At 39.7% G+C, this 14,433-nt stretch overlaps 2 protein-coding genes across 5 annotated transcripts in view; both read left to right on the top strand.

Moving 5' to 3' along the window:
• The first annotated feature begins 6,636 nt into the window (after positions 1 to 6,636).
• PTH (parathyroid hormone) lies at positions 6,637 to 7,777 on the top strand. The gene is made up of 2 exons (XM_005231469.1): positions 6,637 to 6,722; positions 7,504 to 7,777. Exons 1-2 carry the CDS (start codon positions 6,637 to 6,639, stop codon positions 7,775 to 7,777), a joined length of 360 nt encoding a protein of 119 aa, XP_005231526.1.
• Positions 7,778 to 13,264: 5,487 nt separating this feature from the next.
• BTBD10 (BTB domain containing 10) overlaps positions 13,265 to 14,433 on the top strand; it is a 29,827-nt gene continuing 28,658 nt past the window's right edge. The window contains exon 1 of one of the 4 annotated variants that reach the window (XM_055813661.1): positions 13,265 to 13,357. The gene's annotated coding sequence lies outside the window, so the exon portion shown is untranslated. The remainder of the gene's footprint in view (positions 13,358 to 14,433) is intronic. The other 3 variants (XM_055813662.1, XM_055813659.1, XM_055813660.1) reach the window with 3 other exon arrangements.

Raw genomic sequence — 14,433 nt, 5'->3', positions numbered from 1 at the left:
AAATTGTTATAAAGTACTGTATCATTCATTATAGCAAGGAATTCAGCAAAGCATTGACAGTACAGCATTTCAGTGTCACGAAGGCTAATATCCCACTAAGTAACTACTGACTGTAAAATAATTCATCAGAGCATTTAAATCCAGAGTAAAACCTATACTTGCACACATGATTCTATAAATACTTGCATATTTAGTTTACAGTTCACTAACAGTACTTTAAAAATGTGCCAATATGCATGTTTCAAAACCACAGATTCTTATTGTTCATGATGCACAATAACATTTTCGTTACTGACCACTGAACTATGTCTCTGTAGAGACTAAGAGGTACCTCATCTTCATAACTTCCCTTAACACACATTTTAACATTCCTCCAGGCTGCTCTGGGCTGCCTCATCAAGCTTCAGCTTCTTCTCATGAGAGAGAGATGAGGTAAGCAGGGGTCTCCATTTAGGCTTCGAAACAGCCATGTAATGCTATGTGAAATGCTATGCAGCCATGGTATAGGGTGGCATGCTGAGAGCAAACACTCATACATCCATGATCATATCATCAAAGCCTGGCGTGTCCATGATAGGTCAATAGAGAAATTCCATGATAAATTGGATAGCTCTATTAGACACCATGGCTAAAGTGCATTGAGATCAAAATGGGGTGTCCATTCAGACACTGTGTATGTTTCACTTAATCAGTGAAAACTCTACAAATGATCTGGATCACTATCAACATTACAGTGGCCATTTATCTCCCTAGGTAAGCACGGGTACTTAAAGTCTGGTGACTGTGGCTGGAATCTACCAGCTTCTGTTTTCTCTCTTATCTTTTTCTCAGTTGTGCTTGTATTTAATTTGTCTTTGCCTGAATGTCCATAACCTAGAAACAAATACCATCAGTATATGCTTTCCTCAGAAAGAAATCGGGGAGATTCAGGAACATTGTGGTTTTCAGATGAAAGATTTTGTGCAACTGGAGAAAAAATATACTGGCAAGCAATTATTTCTAAATTCATATTTGCCAGTAGCTGCTAAAAACACATTGTGTGAAGCAGATTGGACACAAATTAAAACTGTGACAGGCCATCTTTTGATTTTCACGTAAGTCTCTGTGCTGTTTTTTCTCTAATTGGAAACTGGCATGCAGTCGAAGTTTCATCTAGCTGCAAGAACCCAAAACCCACCTGAAGATGCCCAACATTGCTTACATAAATTACCAAACACACTGCTGTGGTATTTGAAAAGCCACAAATCTTGTCAATCAAATGAAGTTCTGAAGAGTTTAGTGACTGTCACTTTGGCTCTTCATTGTGTCAAGACAGAAGCATTCCTTGGACACATTTAGAAAGGTTGCCTCACCAATCATCCAGTGTGTCACCAATTACTTTGTTTCCTTGCTCTATTCTCTTAGCCATAGTGGCAGTTAAAAAGCATTTTATCTGGAACTACCCACTGGAACACACAAAGTTGACAAAACCTGCTTTTGTACATAGCACAGGAATAACCTGACTGCAGTATTTAAGCCTTAAATCTAGAGGATGAAGAATTCTGTAGGAATATTAATACACCAGGTTCCATTTGTGAAAATATGCTTTAGTCACTTAAGAGTATAATTCTAGAACACTTTGTCCTTTAGCCATATTCAGTAATGTACCTCATGATGTGTTTAATTTCAAGATGCATATAGTATTTTTCCCTGACAAAATGAATAGAATATATGAAGTAGATTATACAGAATTCAGAAGTTTTAGAATATGACAGTTGTTCTCCTACCTAGCTGTAAAGTCTGTCTAATTGCTTTCTGCTTGTTTTCAACCCTGGAGTCTGATTACATCCAATGGCACAAATTCAACGTTAAGTTGCACACCACCTGCAAACAAAGCAACACAGAGATTTTTTCATGCACAGTTGTTTTCAAGTATCTGTACAATCTATAAGGGAAGGTCAGGGAAAGGTAGTTAATGTGACTGATCAAGAAGAAGTCTTGTCAGAGGAAAAGGCTGTGGTCAGCTCTTCCCTCCCATACTGTCATTCCAACACCTTCAGTTCTTCAGTCCTCTCCCTCATTTTCAGTAATGCCATGCCCTTGTTTGATGTCTGTAAAGCCTCATGGCACAAAGAAGCCATTACTGTAATAAACTCTGGAGTATATAGCCATATTTTCTCATTTCCAGTATAACATTCTATGGGTTTAGATGATGATAGAAGAGATTAGATCTAGTCTGAGACAGTTTGCTGCCGTACATGAATAAATAATCACAAATTTGAACTACAATGTTCTAAGCATTATTGTATTTCAGCCTAAGCCTCAGAAGTTACCCGCTCTCACTTCTTCCTCTTCCAAAGGAAAAGAAATTTCAGTATTGATAGTGCAACATATGCACCAATAGTTTGCAATCAATTTCTGAATTGGTTGCCTTTGTCTGGCAGACACCCGAAACATTTAATGTTTTATAGTTTCTTGACTGCTCTATTCAGCTGTGCCCACTGTCTCATGCACTGGCTCATTCATAGTCTGCTGTTTTCAGAATACAGAAAAGAGATTCAGATTCCACTGTGTTTTCCCTCCTCTTATCCCAAAAGAAGCAAAAAATTTCTCCTGTAGGTCAGTCCTCATTTGTAGGCAGTTGACATGTATCCTCACTAGTAGAAGGTAATTTCCTAAGAAACTTGGGGCATTTTCACCCATATTTTACCATTGTATTTATACACATAGCCTTATACCTGCAAAAGATCATGAAATGCCTTTTCATTGAGGAGACAGTATTTGTTTTTCTTTCTGTCATAAGAGTTTATCTACCTCTTTTTTTACCGTATTGTCTGTAAATTTGGGTGATCTTAAGCCTCCTACTAAACAGAATTTCTGCAGGTGTTAGCCCTGATTTCCTGGGTTGGACTTTTCTGTTAATTAGTGCCCAAAAGAGATCTGAATTTTTTAAAGAGATGCTTAAGAAAGAAAAATTTGATTCTGAATGTGAACCTCCATCTTCCTGAAACATTAAAAGAGCTCAATACCATTTTCAGCTAGCTCATCATTACACAGTGGATATGCTGTATCCACACAAAAATATACACAATTAGAGTATTTTGTAAAAGAACTACATTCACTTAGGCTATTATCTGTCATTCCCACATTTGAGACGCCAAGTTTAGATGTAGATGACATGGGATAAGCTATTAGCAGCTGTATTTTCAAGTAATCTAACTTCTGGATATCAGGGGCAATAATCCAAATCAAGTAAGTTATTTTTTCTACATAAACAGAAAAAGCTATGCCAATTTTGAACTGCAATTTAAAGTTTCTTTAATTACCATCACAAGCTCTGGTTATTCACAAATAGTGGGGTTTATATTTCATATTTTTATTATTTTTGTATCTTCACTCATCTGAGGCAAACAGTGCAATTCTAATTTGTCTTGTGTATTTTTTCACATGTGAATATTTCTAAAGCATCAAGTTTAGTCATCTTTGTTTGGGATTTTAGGTACAACCTATCGAGTACCTTTGAATAAAAATGACAGTGAATAAGACATCCTATTTCAGAGTTGTTTTAAAGACTAGGTAAGCAGCAAATAAGCCAACTAAAATTACATCTTTTTTAAGCATATCTGCACTAACATACTATAAGCTGTCCAAAGTTAATCAAGTATTTTCATTTACAACATCATACTCTGGTGTTTTCTCAGTCTCACTTTTATTCAGAAGTCCAGCCTGGGATCTCTTCCAGATTTACGTTTGTGTTGTAAGGGATGCAGCTGTAACTAAAAGAATAACGTTGGCAACTGAAGTCTGCCAACACACATTTTGTAATTGTTACTAATGGTTTATTGCCCGTTTTCACTATCAGTTGCTGCCAGTTTCCATGAAAGTATGATTTTTTTGTGTATGGACACTAAATTTTCTAATGCTTGTCCTTTAGTTAAGTCTTTGCTGTTATATGCTAGAGGTTCCATATGAATGCCAGGCCTCTGTAAAAATACTGTCTTGAGGCTTTGAGTTAAAGGTTTTGCAAGTTTGTTATGGTAAAATCTAAAAACCTGAGCCTTTCATTATCAACTGTGTAGAAATTTTTCAAATCCTTTCCTGGCATGCCATGTCCATTGTGCACTTTTAGTCACTACAGCCTTCATGTTAGTAACCCTAGTAGTCACATCTGCAATAGAAATCTCTGAACAAAACATATCATCCCCATAAACTTCTGTATATTTTTTATGTAGGTGGAAAGATAGTGACAACCGACAATATAATGTTGGATGCCATCTCTACCTTGTTTCCTTGAACTTGTTTAAGTGGACTATTTCTTTATTTCTCAGGTTACTATTTACTGAGGGAACCATCAGATCTCTTTAGAGCTTTGTGGATTTTCTGGTTCTTCCTTTCCTTTCCCCATGAGAATACCATCTATGTAAATCAATATTATAAAATATCTTTTTTACCTTTTTGTGAAATACAAGAGGTATATAGCATAACTAAAAAACCAGTCATGGTAAAAGCAGTAATAGCTTCCAAATGGTGTGTTAAAATGTGCAGATGTAAACTTTTTTTTTCCTGGAGAAATATGCTGGAACTCAGAAAAAGCAACTAATGTAGGAAAAATATCTTGCAGCTAAAAATAATCTTTCTTCATACATATGGGAAAGTATTGCTGATTTACACATTTCACTTCTTAGAATGTAGGCAAAGGGTTCTATATTTCTTTTCTAAAATTTATAAAGTACTAATTTATACCGCAGCCTTTTCAAATGCCTCCATTTTATCTAGTGCATTTGAGAGATTCAGGGATTTTAATAGGTATAGGTATAATGGAACAGGGAGAGTCTAACACTGTATTTTAACAACTTTTCAGTACCATCAGTTTCTCATTAAAACCACGATCCTCTATCATCTTCTGGTTTCTGCTCCTCTCCAGTATATTCTTTCACAAAGAAACCTAGTATCTGACCTGAAGTGACAATTCTTGTTTCCCACAGGTATTACAGAAGTCAACTTTTCAATATTTTGTTTTAATTTTGCATTTGTAGATGACTAACCTCACTGTCTAATGTAAGTTTTACCTGCCTGCATTTAACAACACAAAGTTTTCTTTGCAAATGCTTCCAACAGCTTCAGAGATCATGTTATCTTGCGCACAAATCTATGAGTAATAGGGAATCTGAATTTAAAAGTCAAACTTCTTCACAGCTACCCAGGATACTTTCTTTTTGCTGAGACCTTTCTTTTCCCTGTAAATGCCAAATTAACAAAAGCATCCGAGGGTGGGTACATGAGGGTCAGGAGGGTGTGTGTTGAGAGTGACATCAACTGAGACAATAAAAGGGCTTCTAAGTTACTTAGAAGCTCTATTTTAAAGTTACATTTAAGGGGTCCACTAAACCAATTCAGTAGTCTTTAAATATACTTGACATCAAGAGACAGTCATCTGCCGACATACCCAAACCAGAAATCTGTTTAAGACACAATCTGGTAAGTATATTCTATTTTACTTCCAAGTGCTCTAGAAGACTTATTTAGAAAATTCTACCATTGATTCTTTATTAATTTTTATATTAGCTTTTTTTCAGACAGTATTTAAAAAAAAGTTAATATTAGTGAGATCAAACTGGTTTATTATCTGAATCAAATTTGTGAAATGAAAAAATCTGAGACAGTGAGTTAGAAATATCTTTAATCTAAGTCCTGAATTTATAATATTGGGTTAGATGGACTGCTAGGACCACATTCATACTATCATGTAAGATACCATGTAATAAATGCTTTTCTGACCTAGAGTAAAGCTGCAGAAAATAATTGCAAAAATGACATGGTGGAGTTCTATATTTATATTTCTTATATATTTACATTTCTTAAGTTTCAGTTACTCTGTATCAAATGTCTTCAGTTATAACAAAAAGATGCCTTTTCAGGCTGCCAATAGTGAAAACCCAAGCTGGAAACTGGTATTTGGACTGTGTCATTACTGCCTGTTGTAGTATCATCAATAATAAATATTTTTCAAATATATCAAAGTGGCAGTTTTGCTGATGATGCACAAAGCAGAGTGGAATTCATACTGGCAATGCAGGTTTATCACTGAAAAGATGAGGGGCTCAGTTCTGATTTCTTTTATGCAATTAAAGGGGAATGACATAACTGAGTAGAGTTATGCCTCTATGCAAAATTGCCAAGGAAAGTGTCAACCTCTTCATTCTAAAGGATATACAAAAGAAGTAGATAAAAGAACAAAACTGTCAGCTTCCATAGCTATATAAAAGTATTTCAACATACTTGGAGCATATAAAGTAGATGATGATGACAATAATAATAATAATGATAATAATAATGATGGAAGAACATGGTGCTTTTCTCCCAATTATCCAACAGATGGGCACCTATACAGTGATGATGATGCAGGGCAACTAAGGCTGACAAAAGTCTGTAGACTTGCCTGTGAAGTAACATTAAGTTGCTCACAAAATTAGTATTAGAACTAAATCCTTCATTTGCATTCCTTGCTCTAACCCATTTCACAAACTCAAAATTTTTCAAAATCACTTTTCTGATGTCTGTCTTCAACTTTTTTCTAAACTAATTTTCTTTGGAATTAACAGAAATTACTTGAAATACAGATTTATGCCTGTATTCATTTCTATCTTTATAGACAAAATGACCTCTATAAAAAATCTGGCCAGGACTGCAATCATTTTATATGCCATATGCTTTTTTACAAACTCTGATGGAAGACCGATGATGTAAGTACATTTTTATACACTTCCAAAGTTTGGAGGATGACTTTAGCTGTTCTTGAGAATATGACTGGTTTGTCTGTACCTAAGTTATGTGTATGAGAGTTTTTCTGTCTCTGCTTTTGAAGACTTTGGCCAAGCTGGCCAAATTCTGTCCTCTAGATACAGCTGTAGAGATCTCAAATACTCTGTGTTCTTACACATTTTTGGAAAATAGGCAGCTGAGTAGAGGATGAAAAATCAGGTAAGTGTTCTTAGGAATATCATTGGGTAAACTGCATCTCTTATTAGACGCTTAGCGGGGGGTCTACACAGGATAACATCTTTTTTACCATGCGAGAATCTAGCTGGAACTCAGATAACATCAATCAGCATTGAGACACAAATCCACAGGAAATCATGCTTCCTTGGCTCTAGTGTTCACGGAAAACTACCACTGCATAAATACTATAGTTCTATTAATAAATTTCCTATTATCATATAAGCCCCAAGTTCATCTACAAAAGCCAAAATAAATGATGAATATATAATCAAACAATACAGTTATAAAACTGGACTACCCATTTTTCATGCCTTCTCACTAACATATCCATTATTAATAAAAATCACCATCCAACCTCCATCTCTTCTCCGGATGTCATTCTATCCCTTACAGATTAGAAAGTTATGCTCTGCAGCTCTGTATTGTGATACCTCACGAAAGTTCCGAAATCTGGGTTTCTGAGTGAAGATCTAGAATTCAAGAAGGGCCATTATTTGTCTCTTTCTTTGCTTTTCTTTCATGCAGGAAAAGATCAGTGAGTGAGATGCAATTAATGCATAATCTTGGAGAGCATCGACACACGGTGGAGAGACAGGACTGGCTTCAGATGAAACTGCAGGATGTGCACAGCGCCCTTGAGGATGCTAGGACCCAGAGGCCTCGAAACAAGGATGATATTGTCCTGGGTGAGATAAGAAGTCGGAGGCTGCTCCCTGAGCATTTGCAGGCAGCAATGCAGAAGAAATCCATCGATCTGGGCAAAGCTTACATGGATGTACTCTTTAAAACAAAGCCATAGTGAAAAAAACAGAGCATTGTGTCTGTCCAAGTAAGCATGTGTCTGTATATCATTGATCAATTAGGGCATTTTATTATTATTTATTCAAACTGCAATAAGGATTAAAGGCTGCACTCAAGATTGCAAGATTGTAGTAGTCCTATTGAGTTAGACACTTCACAACCAAATAATAAATGATAAAATGCATTTACAGTCCACCTGTGGCCATTGCTGCTAATTTCTGCTGATTAACTTTTAAACAGCTAAAGTATCTTAGAAATTTCCAGCACAAAAAAAAAACCAAAACAGTAAGAAAGTTGAAAAATCATTTAAGACCAGTTCTACTACTTTTACATAGACAGCAGTTGTAGTAATCACTAGTTCTGCTTGCACTGTTAACTAAAAATGACTAAATGCAACAGAATTTGTCTCCAGAGTAAAGCACCATTTTGCCTAGGGCTAAATTTTGTTCAACTTTGTACTAATGAAAATATGTAAACTTAAATCCACATTTATTTTCAGAAGAAGGCCTAAAATCAGGTGAACATTAATTACATAGCAAAAGCTGCATGATAGTAATTTAGGATTAGAAAGTGCAATCAAAAAATGAAAGGCAAAAAAAAAAAGACAAAAAATTAAAGGCAAAGCTTAATCTTAAAGTACAATAGGATAAAATAAAAAAACCCACAACCGTATGAAATAGAAAAATGAAATTTTGCAAAATACTGAAATGAAGGGAAGATTTAATTACCTTCCCCTCCTCCAATAGATGATAACCTATAATCAACTGCAGAAACATTGGGAGCAGAGATGGTAGCACTTATCAAAACAGGGCCCTAACTATAACACTGGGAAATGATTCTATACAAGACAATTATAACTGAAACAAAAATCTTGCAATATGTATTTTTTGTCCCTCATTTTCTCTGTAAACTGTCTATCTCTGAATTTCTGTATGTTGTGTTAGGCTTCATGTGTAAGTATTTTTTATTTGTGAGAGCAGTGGCTCTCATAAATAAAATTACTCTTTTTCACATGCACTTTTTTGTAGAATTGGGATCTCACTTTCAGATCCTCAAAATTAGAACATGCAGAAATCAACCTGGGAGAGGAACTATTAGCTGTAATACATTTAAAGTCTAAGCAGGACTCAAAAAGAATCAGACATAATAGATGGGGAAAAAAAAGAATTATGATAACAATAATTTTAAAAAGCAGCAAATTAAAATTATTATGAATGGTATATGCACGTATGTGCTTAAAACCCTCAATCATTTCTGACTAATAAGAAAGTTTTCTCAGTAGGAATAATGGTGGTTGCCTTCAAATTTGCCATTATTTGAGCTCAAATCTAGATGAATTGCTGCTCTAAGCCAAAGTGTCTCTATGTATGCTGCCGTATCACTTCTTATTTGTTTGTTTGATGTCTAGCTTACTTTGGGGAACCTAGCAAAAAACTTATAAATCATTGCAAATATAAACGCAATCTGCTGAAGGCTAGAAAGGTACTTGTAACTAGTGAACTGTAGTTCATGATCTTGGCTATACTTTCAGTAATGTAAAGGCTCTGATGCTGCAAGCAGGTAGTATGTCTGTGCACATCGGTGCACCCCACACACAGGCAGGGGTTCCATGCCACTTGTCTATTTGTAGAATCAAGGCCTTAAAGTGCACTTTCTATTTATTCTTTTAACAGACCTCTGTGCTAATTTAAATAAAATTGCATTTTTTAACTATGTCTCACTTATGTATTACTAAATAAAGTGGACCAAAAGCTCTTGGACATTCTTTTAAAGCATAACAACTGGCTGACCTGTACAATTCAGCATTTGGGGCAAGATTTTTAAGTATTACATCAATATAAATACAAAAATCATGAAAGCAATTTTTCCTTTGGTGTTTCCTGTGCACAAAATGATATTGATCGTTAAACAAAAGGTGTTTACCTAGCAAAAGCTATTTATGTACCCTTACAATAATGACACATGCAGAAACTATATAATCTTCAAATGCCAAACTCAGAAACTGTTTCATTTTGATCTAAACAAATAATATTATTATCTAAACAACTTGTTCTTCCTAAACTTCAGCTACCCAGTAGATGAAAGATGCTTACACAAATATTTAAACTTTCTGTACATTTCAAAAAATACTTGTTGCTTATAAAGGGCTTCAGGTTTGGAGAGGTGATGCACCACTGACCATCATTTAGCTAGAAACATGGCCACAGCCAAACTATGCTTAGCATTGTCTCATTTATGGCTGAAGTCATGTTTGCTTTGCCCACATACAGTATGATTCTTCAGAAAGACTAAAACCAGCACAGTGGCAGGTGAATTAGTGCTAGCTAATGCCCATTAGAAAAAAGAACTAATTTGAATTCTAATACTTACTAATGGCAGTTATCTAGAAAACAGACTTGTTATGGCTTTTCAGCTCAAACTTCTGATCAGTGTAGCAGCAGTCAAAAGAGAAAAATATTCAGCGTGGGGCAGAGGATGTTACAAAAAATACTTTAATACCATAATACATTGCTAAGATTCATCTTCACCTGGACTAATGTGTAATTTTGGTCATCTTGCTTTCATACATGAAGAGGACTAGGAAAATGATGGTGAAAAATAATAGGGCCACTGAAACACCTACATATGATAATAAATGGTGACAACAGCAGTCAGAAAATAAATAAATAAAAAGAGGCATGATAAAGATATGACGAATTAACAGTACAGAGAGATAAATGGTATTGCCCATCTATCTTTCTAAGAAAAAAAAAAAAAGTGGAAAATTGAGCTTGCACATGGATGAATGTGGAGTTTTTAGCTAGTATGAGCCAAAATCTCATCTCCAGCCAATGGTCATTGAAGGAGACAGTGGCATGACTCTTGGGGATGCTTGTGTTGTTTTCCCACGCATGCACTGGAACGTGCCTTAAGTCTATGCCGGGGTGTGTACTTGCATATAAACAAGGTAAATACTAAGTGAGCCTGCACTTCACAACACTCAGATATGCACGTGACTGCCAGATTCATGTAACTTCCTATGTCCCCTGTTATAGTGAGATTCAGTTAGAAAAGTATTAGGTCCACATCTCTTCACATCCACAGGATCAGCCTTCCAAAGATAGGGTCTTTGGAAGTCTTCCTCTTGAAGGCCTCTGTCCTCCCTGAGGAATGTGGTTTCTATGCACATACTTCCTTTCAAGGCAGAAAACCTTGCTTTATGATCTGACGTGGGCTTTTTGCCAAGACCTGTGTCCTCGAAGACTTAACCTGTGCAGATGGGTATCTACTGTACACACCTGGTTTTTATAAAATTTTTAGTGAAATGAAATATAATTGTATCTTTCACTCATGACTCATTGAAACAAAAAGCACTAATATCAATATCCACCCTTATGGGAAGTAAAACAGTCGCATGTGAAAGAAACCCAAATCCATAAAAAATTAACAAAGCCAAAATCACAAGGACTCTAATAAAAACTAGATAAATTGTAAGATCTGTAGGTAAAACCTACTGCTGGTGATTTAGCTGCTAGTGATTTGGCTTTCTTAGCTGCTTCTCAGTTTTTCTGCTGTAAATAATACTGCTGTTTAATATTGCTCAGCTCACTGTTAAACGGCAGGTAACATCTGACTCCTCCCCTAGTTAGCACATTCTAACAGCTTTTGTGCAAGTTGCTTGGCCGTCACTGTTCTACGGGTGGATTTCTAGAACTGTGTAGTTTATCTCTGTGGCTATTGTTAAAGGATGGAAAAGACAATTAATTTAACAGATTCATGTTTTGCTGTATATTGTAGCAAAGCTTCTGTCTTTTATGGGGCACTTTGGTATAGCAAAGGCAAAAATCTTTGCTCTCTTGCCCCTCTTTCCCTCCTCTCCTTGCTGTACATAAGGTGTATAACTTGTCTGATATTTCCTGCCTGAAGCAGTCAGATCTGCTAATGCATCGGGCAAGTACAGAGGTGTACATTCACTTAATCTGCAGTTTAATGCTTAGGTGCCCCTGAAAGAGTAAGATGCTCTGTAAGATATAGAAGAAGCACACAAGAGGCATTTGCTGTACAGTTCCAGTCTCTGAAACCTGCCAGTAAATTTGTCGGTTTCCTGCACCAGAGGTTAAATCATAACCCCTGCTCAAGGTGAATACACTCACCAGCAGGATATCAATTCATGTTGCCTCTTACCTGCGTGTTTTCCCTGGGAGGTTTGGCCCAAGAGTGGCTTAGAAATGACATTTTATGAGACTCTGAGAAGACCCCATACATGGTGGTTGATCTTCACAGTCGGGCTGCCCCAAAATATCCACTGTGCAACCCGACTGGCTCCCCACAGTGCACAAGGGAGAACAGATAAACATTCAAAGGTTTGGGCAGAGATTTGCTCCTTCTATTCCTCCTCCCAAACTGTCTGCCAATTCAAATTTGCTTCCATATACTTATTGTCTAGAGTCCTACAGTCCTTTCACCTGATACAGAAGTCAAGCTCTGCCTGTATTTAATAATGATGCTATAGAGAATATCTTAGAAAAAAAGAGACAAATGTTGTCTTTAGATATGAATACAGTTGGGTCTTGGTATTGGTTTATTCTGCCTCTGCGAGGAGTGCAAAGGGCTTAGTGTCACCTCAACAACTGTGGCACTTCAGTACACTGAAGTTGCTTACAGTGTGGGACATGATAATTCTGCTAGGGTATTATGGAATGAAAGCCACATCTGCTAATTGTATTTCTAGATAGGCTGCAAGGTTACACAGACTCTATGTAACCTATAGGGCTGGACAGGCCTAAAAATTATAGTTGTAATGTAAGTCAGGAACGGGTTTTAGGATGAAGGCTGAGACAAAAGAGATGTCAGCTCGTCTAGCTGAACTGCATTATAGCCTCCTTTGGTTTTATTTTTTTCTGTGCCAGGCAGGGACAGACAGACGATGGTGCCAGAGTACCACGGGGTTGGAGTGAGGTCCGGGTGCTCGGTACGTGCCGCCGTGCAGAACCAGTAACGGTGGCTCCTCACGACACCCGTGTGCAGGCACCGACGAGCCCCGGCACAACGGCAGCCGCCCAGTTACCGCCCCCCCGTGCATCGCTGCAGGGGAAAGCGTGGCTCACCTGCCTCATCTCTCCTCACCGCCTTCCCGCGGCCGCAGGCGGGAGACGAGAAGCGGCTCTTCCCGCCGGCGGGCGGCGCTCGCTCTCCGGCACCGCCTCACCGCCACCGCCTCACCGGCCCGCGGGCCGGCAGCCTCCACATTCGGCGGGGCCCCGCTTGTTCGGCCGCACACCCTGCTGCGGCGCCCGGCGGAATCGCGGTACGGGCCCCGGAGAGGGAGAGGTAGCGGCCCCTCGGGCAGCCCCAGGCTCGGCCCGCCGCCGCCCCACAGACACCGCAGCGCCCGCCGCCTCACAGCGCCGGCCCGCCCCTAGCAACGGCGTCGCCTCGCCCCGCCCCCTGCTCCTCAAGTCTCGTGAGACCTGGGCGCCACCGCCTACTTCTCCTCTGAGCGCCAGACAGCTCTCGCGAGACCTGGCGGCGGCGGCGGCGGCTGCCGGGCCTGGGCGCAGCGGCCGGTGGCGGCGGGAGGCGGTGGCCCGGCCGGGCGGTGAGTGGCGGGCGGGCGCTGCGCGGTGGGGGGGCTGCGCGGGGGGGGGGGGCTGCGCGGCGGGGGGGCTGCGCGGCACAGCGCTGGCCGGGAGCTGTGTGCCGGCGCCGCCGGGCCGCTTCCCCCGCGCCCGGGGCCGTTGCTGCTGTGGCGGAGGGGGCGGGCGACGTGCCCCTCCGGCCCGGCGCTGGGCCCCCTCGGGGCTGGCGGGAGGCCCGCCCGTCCGTGGCTCTGCCGGCCCCGGCCCGTGAGGGAGCGGCGCGGTGCTGTAGCCGCCCGCAGGCGGCTCGGAGTGCCCCGGCCGGCCGCCCGAGCGTGGCACCTGCCCTCCGGCCTGCCCCGGCTTTCCCCGGCCCTGTGCTGGAGCCTCTGCGCTTTCAGGGCATGGCAGGGGCGCCTTCGGCCGGGGGCTGTGCCGCGGTACCGCTGGGACGTGCGGTGTCACGAGCAGGCTGAACACTGCTTAATTTACCAGTCTTAATCGTATAATGTTTGTTGGTAAAACCTGCAGTTGCTGCCTGGGCAGTACAGACGCACTGTTACTGCTGAGGGCTGCTTGGTAGCGATCGTCTGATTCCTGAGCATCCTTATTTTACATAATCCTTAAGCATCGATTTGCCTACTCAAGCTGTCCTCATAATGAGTTCGATATCTTTATAAAACTTTTTTTCACGTAACCGTCTTTTATTTGCAGAAAATACCAGTTGCTTGTATGACAGATCTGTCATAGCACAATTATTTGTTGCAGTTGCCTATCATTACCTTTTTTTTTAATTTCTTTAAATTCACTTTTGTTTCTAGCTATTGCTTCTGCATCTCTTTCCTTCTTATCTCTGATCCCATCGAATGTGTCACTTCAGAACTCCTCTCTTTCAGAATTTGGATCCAGCTCCATCATAAGACCTTTTCCAGGTTTGTGTCTGTGGGTTGTCTGCCTTCTTTGCCCAAAGAAGTGGTTGAACATTGTATCTTTTTGTTCTTTACTCATGGCTGCCTCTTACGAATTCGAGTACGTGATTAATACCTGGCTCCTTGGTAGCCTTTTGACTGTCATCTCTGTTCTTCTTCTTTTTGTT

The sequence above is a fragment of the Falco peregrinus genome, chromosome 9 (assembly GCF_023634155.1).
Source record: "Falco peregrinus isolate bFalPer1 chromosome 9, bFalPer1.pri, whole genome shotgun sequence".
Taxonomy (NCBI): domain Eukaryota; kingdom Metazoa; phylum Chordata; class Aves; order Falconiformes; family Falconidae; genus Falco; species Falco peregrinus.
The sequence above is the reverse complement of the archived record's forward strand: the minus strand, read 5'-3'. Positions and strand labels throughout refer to the sequence as shown.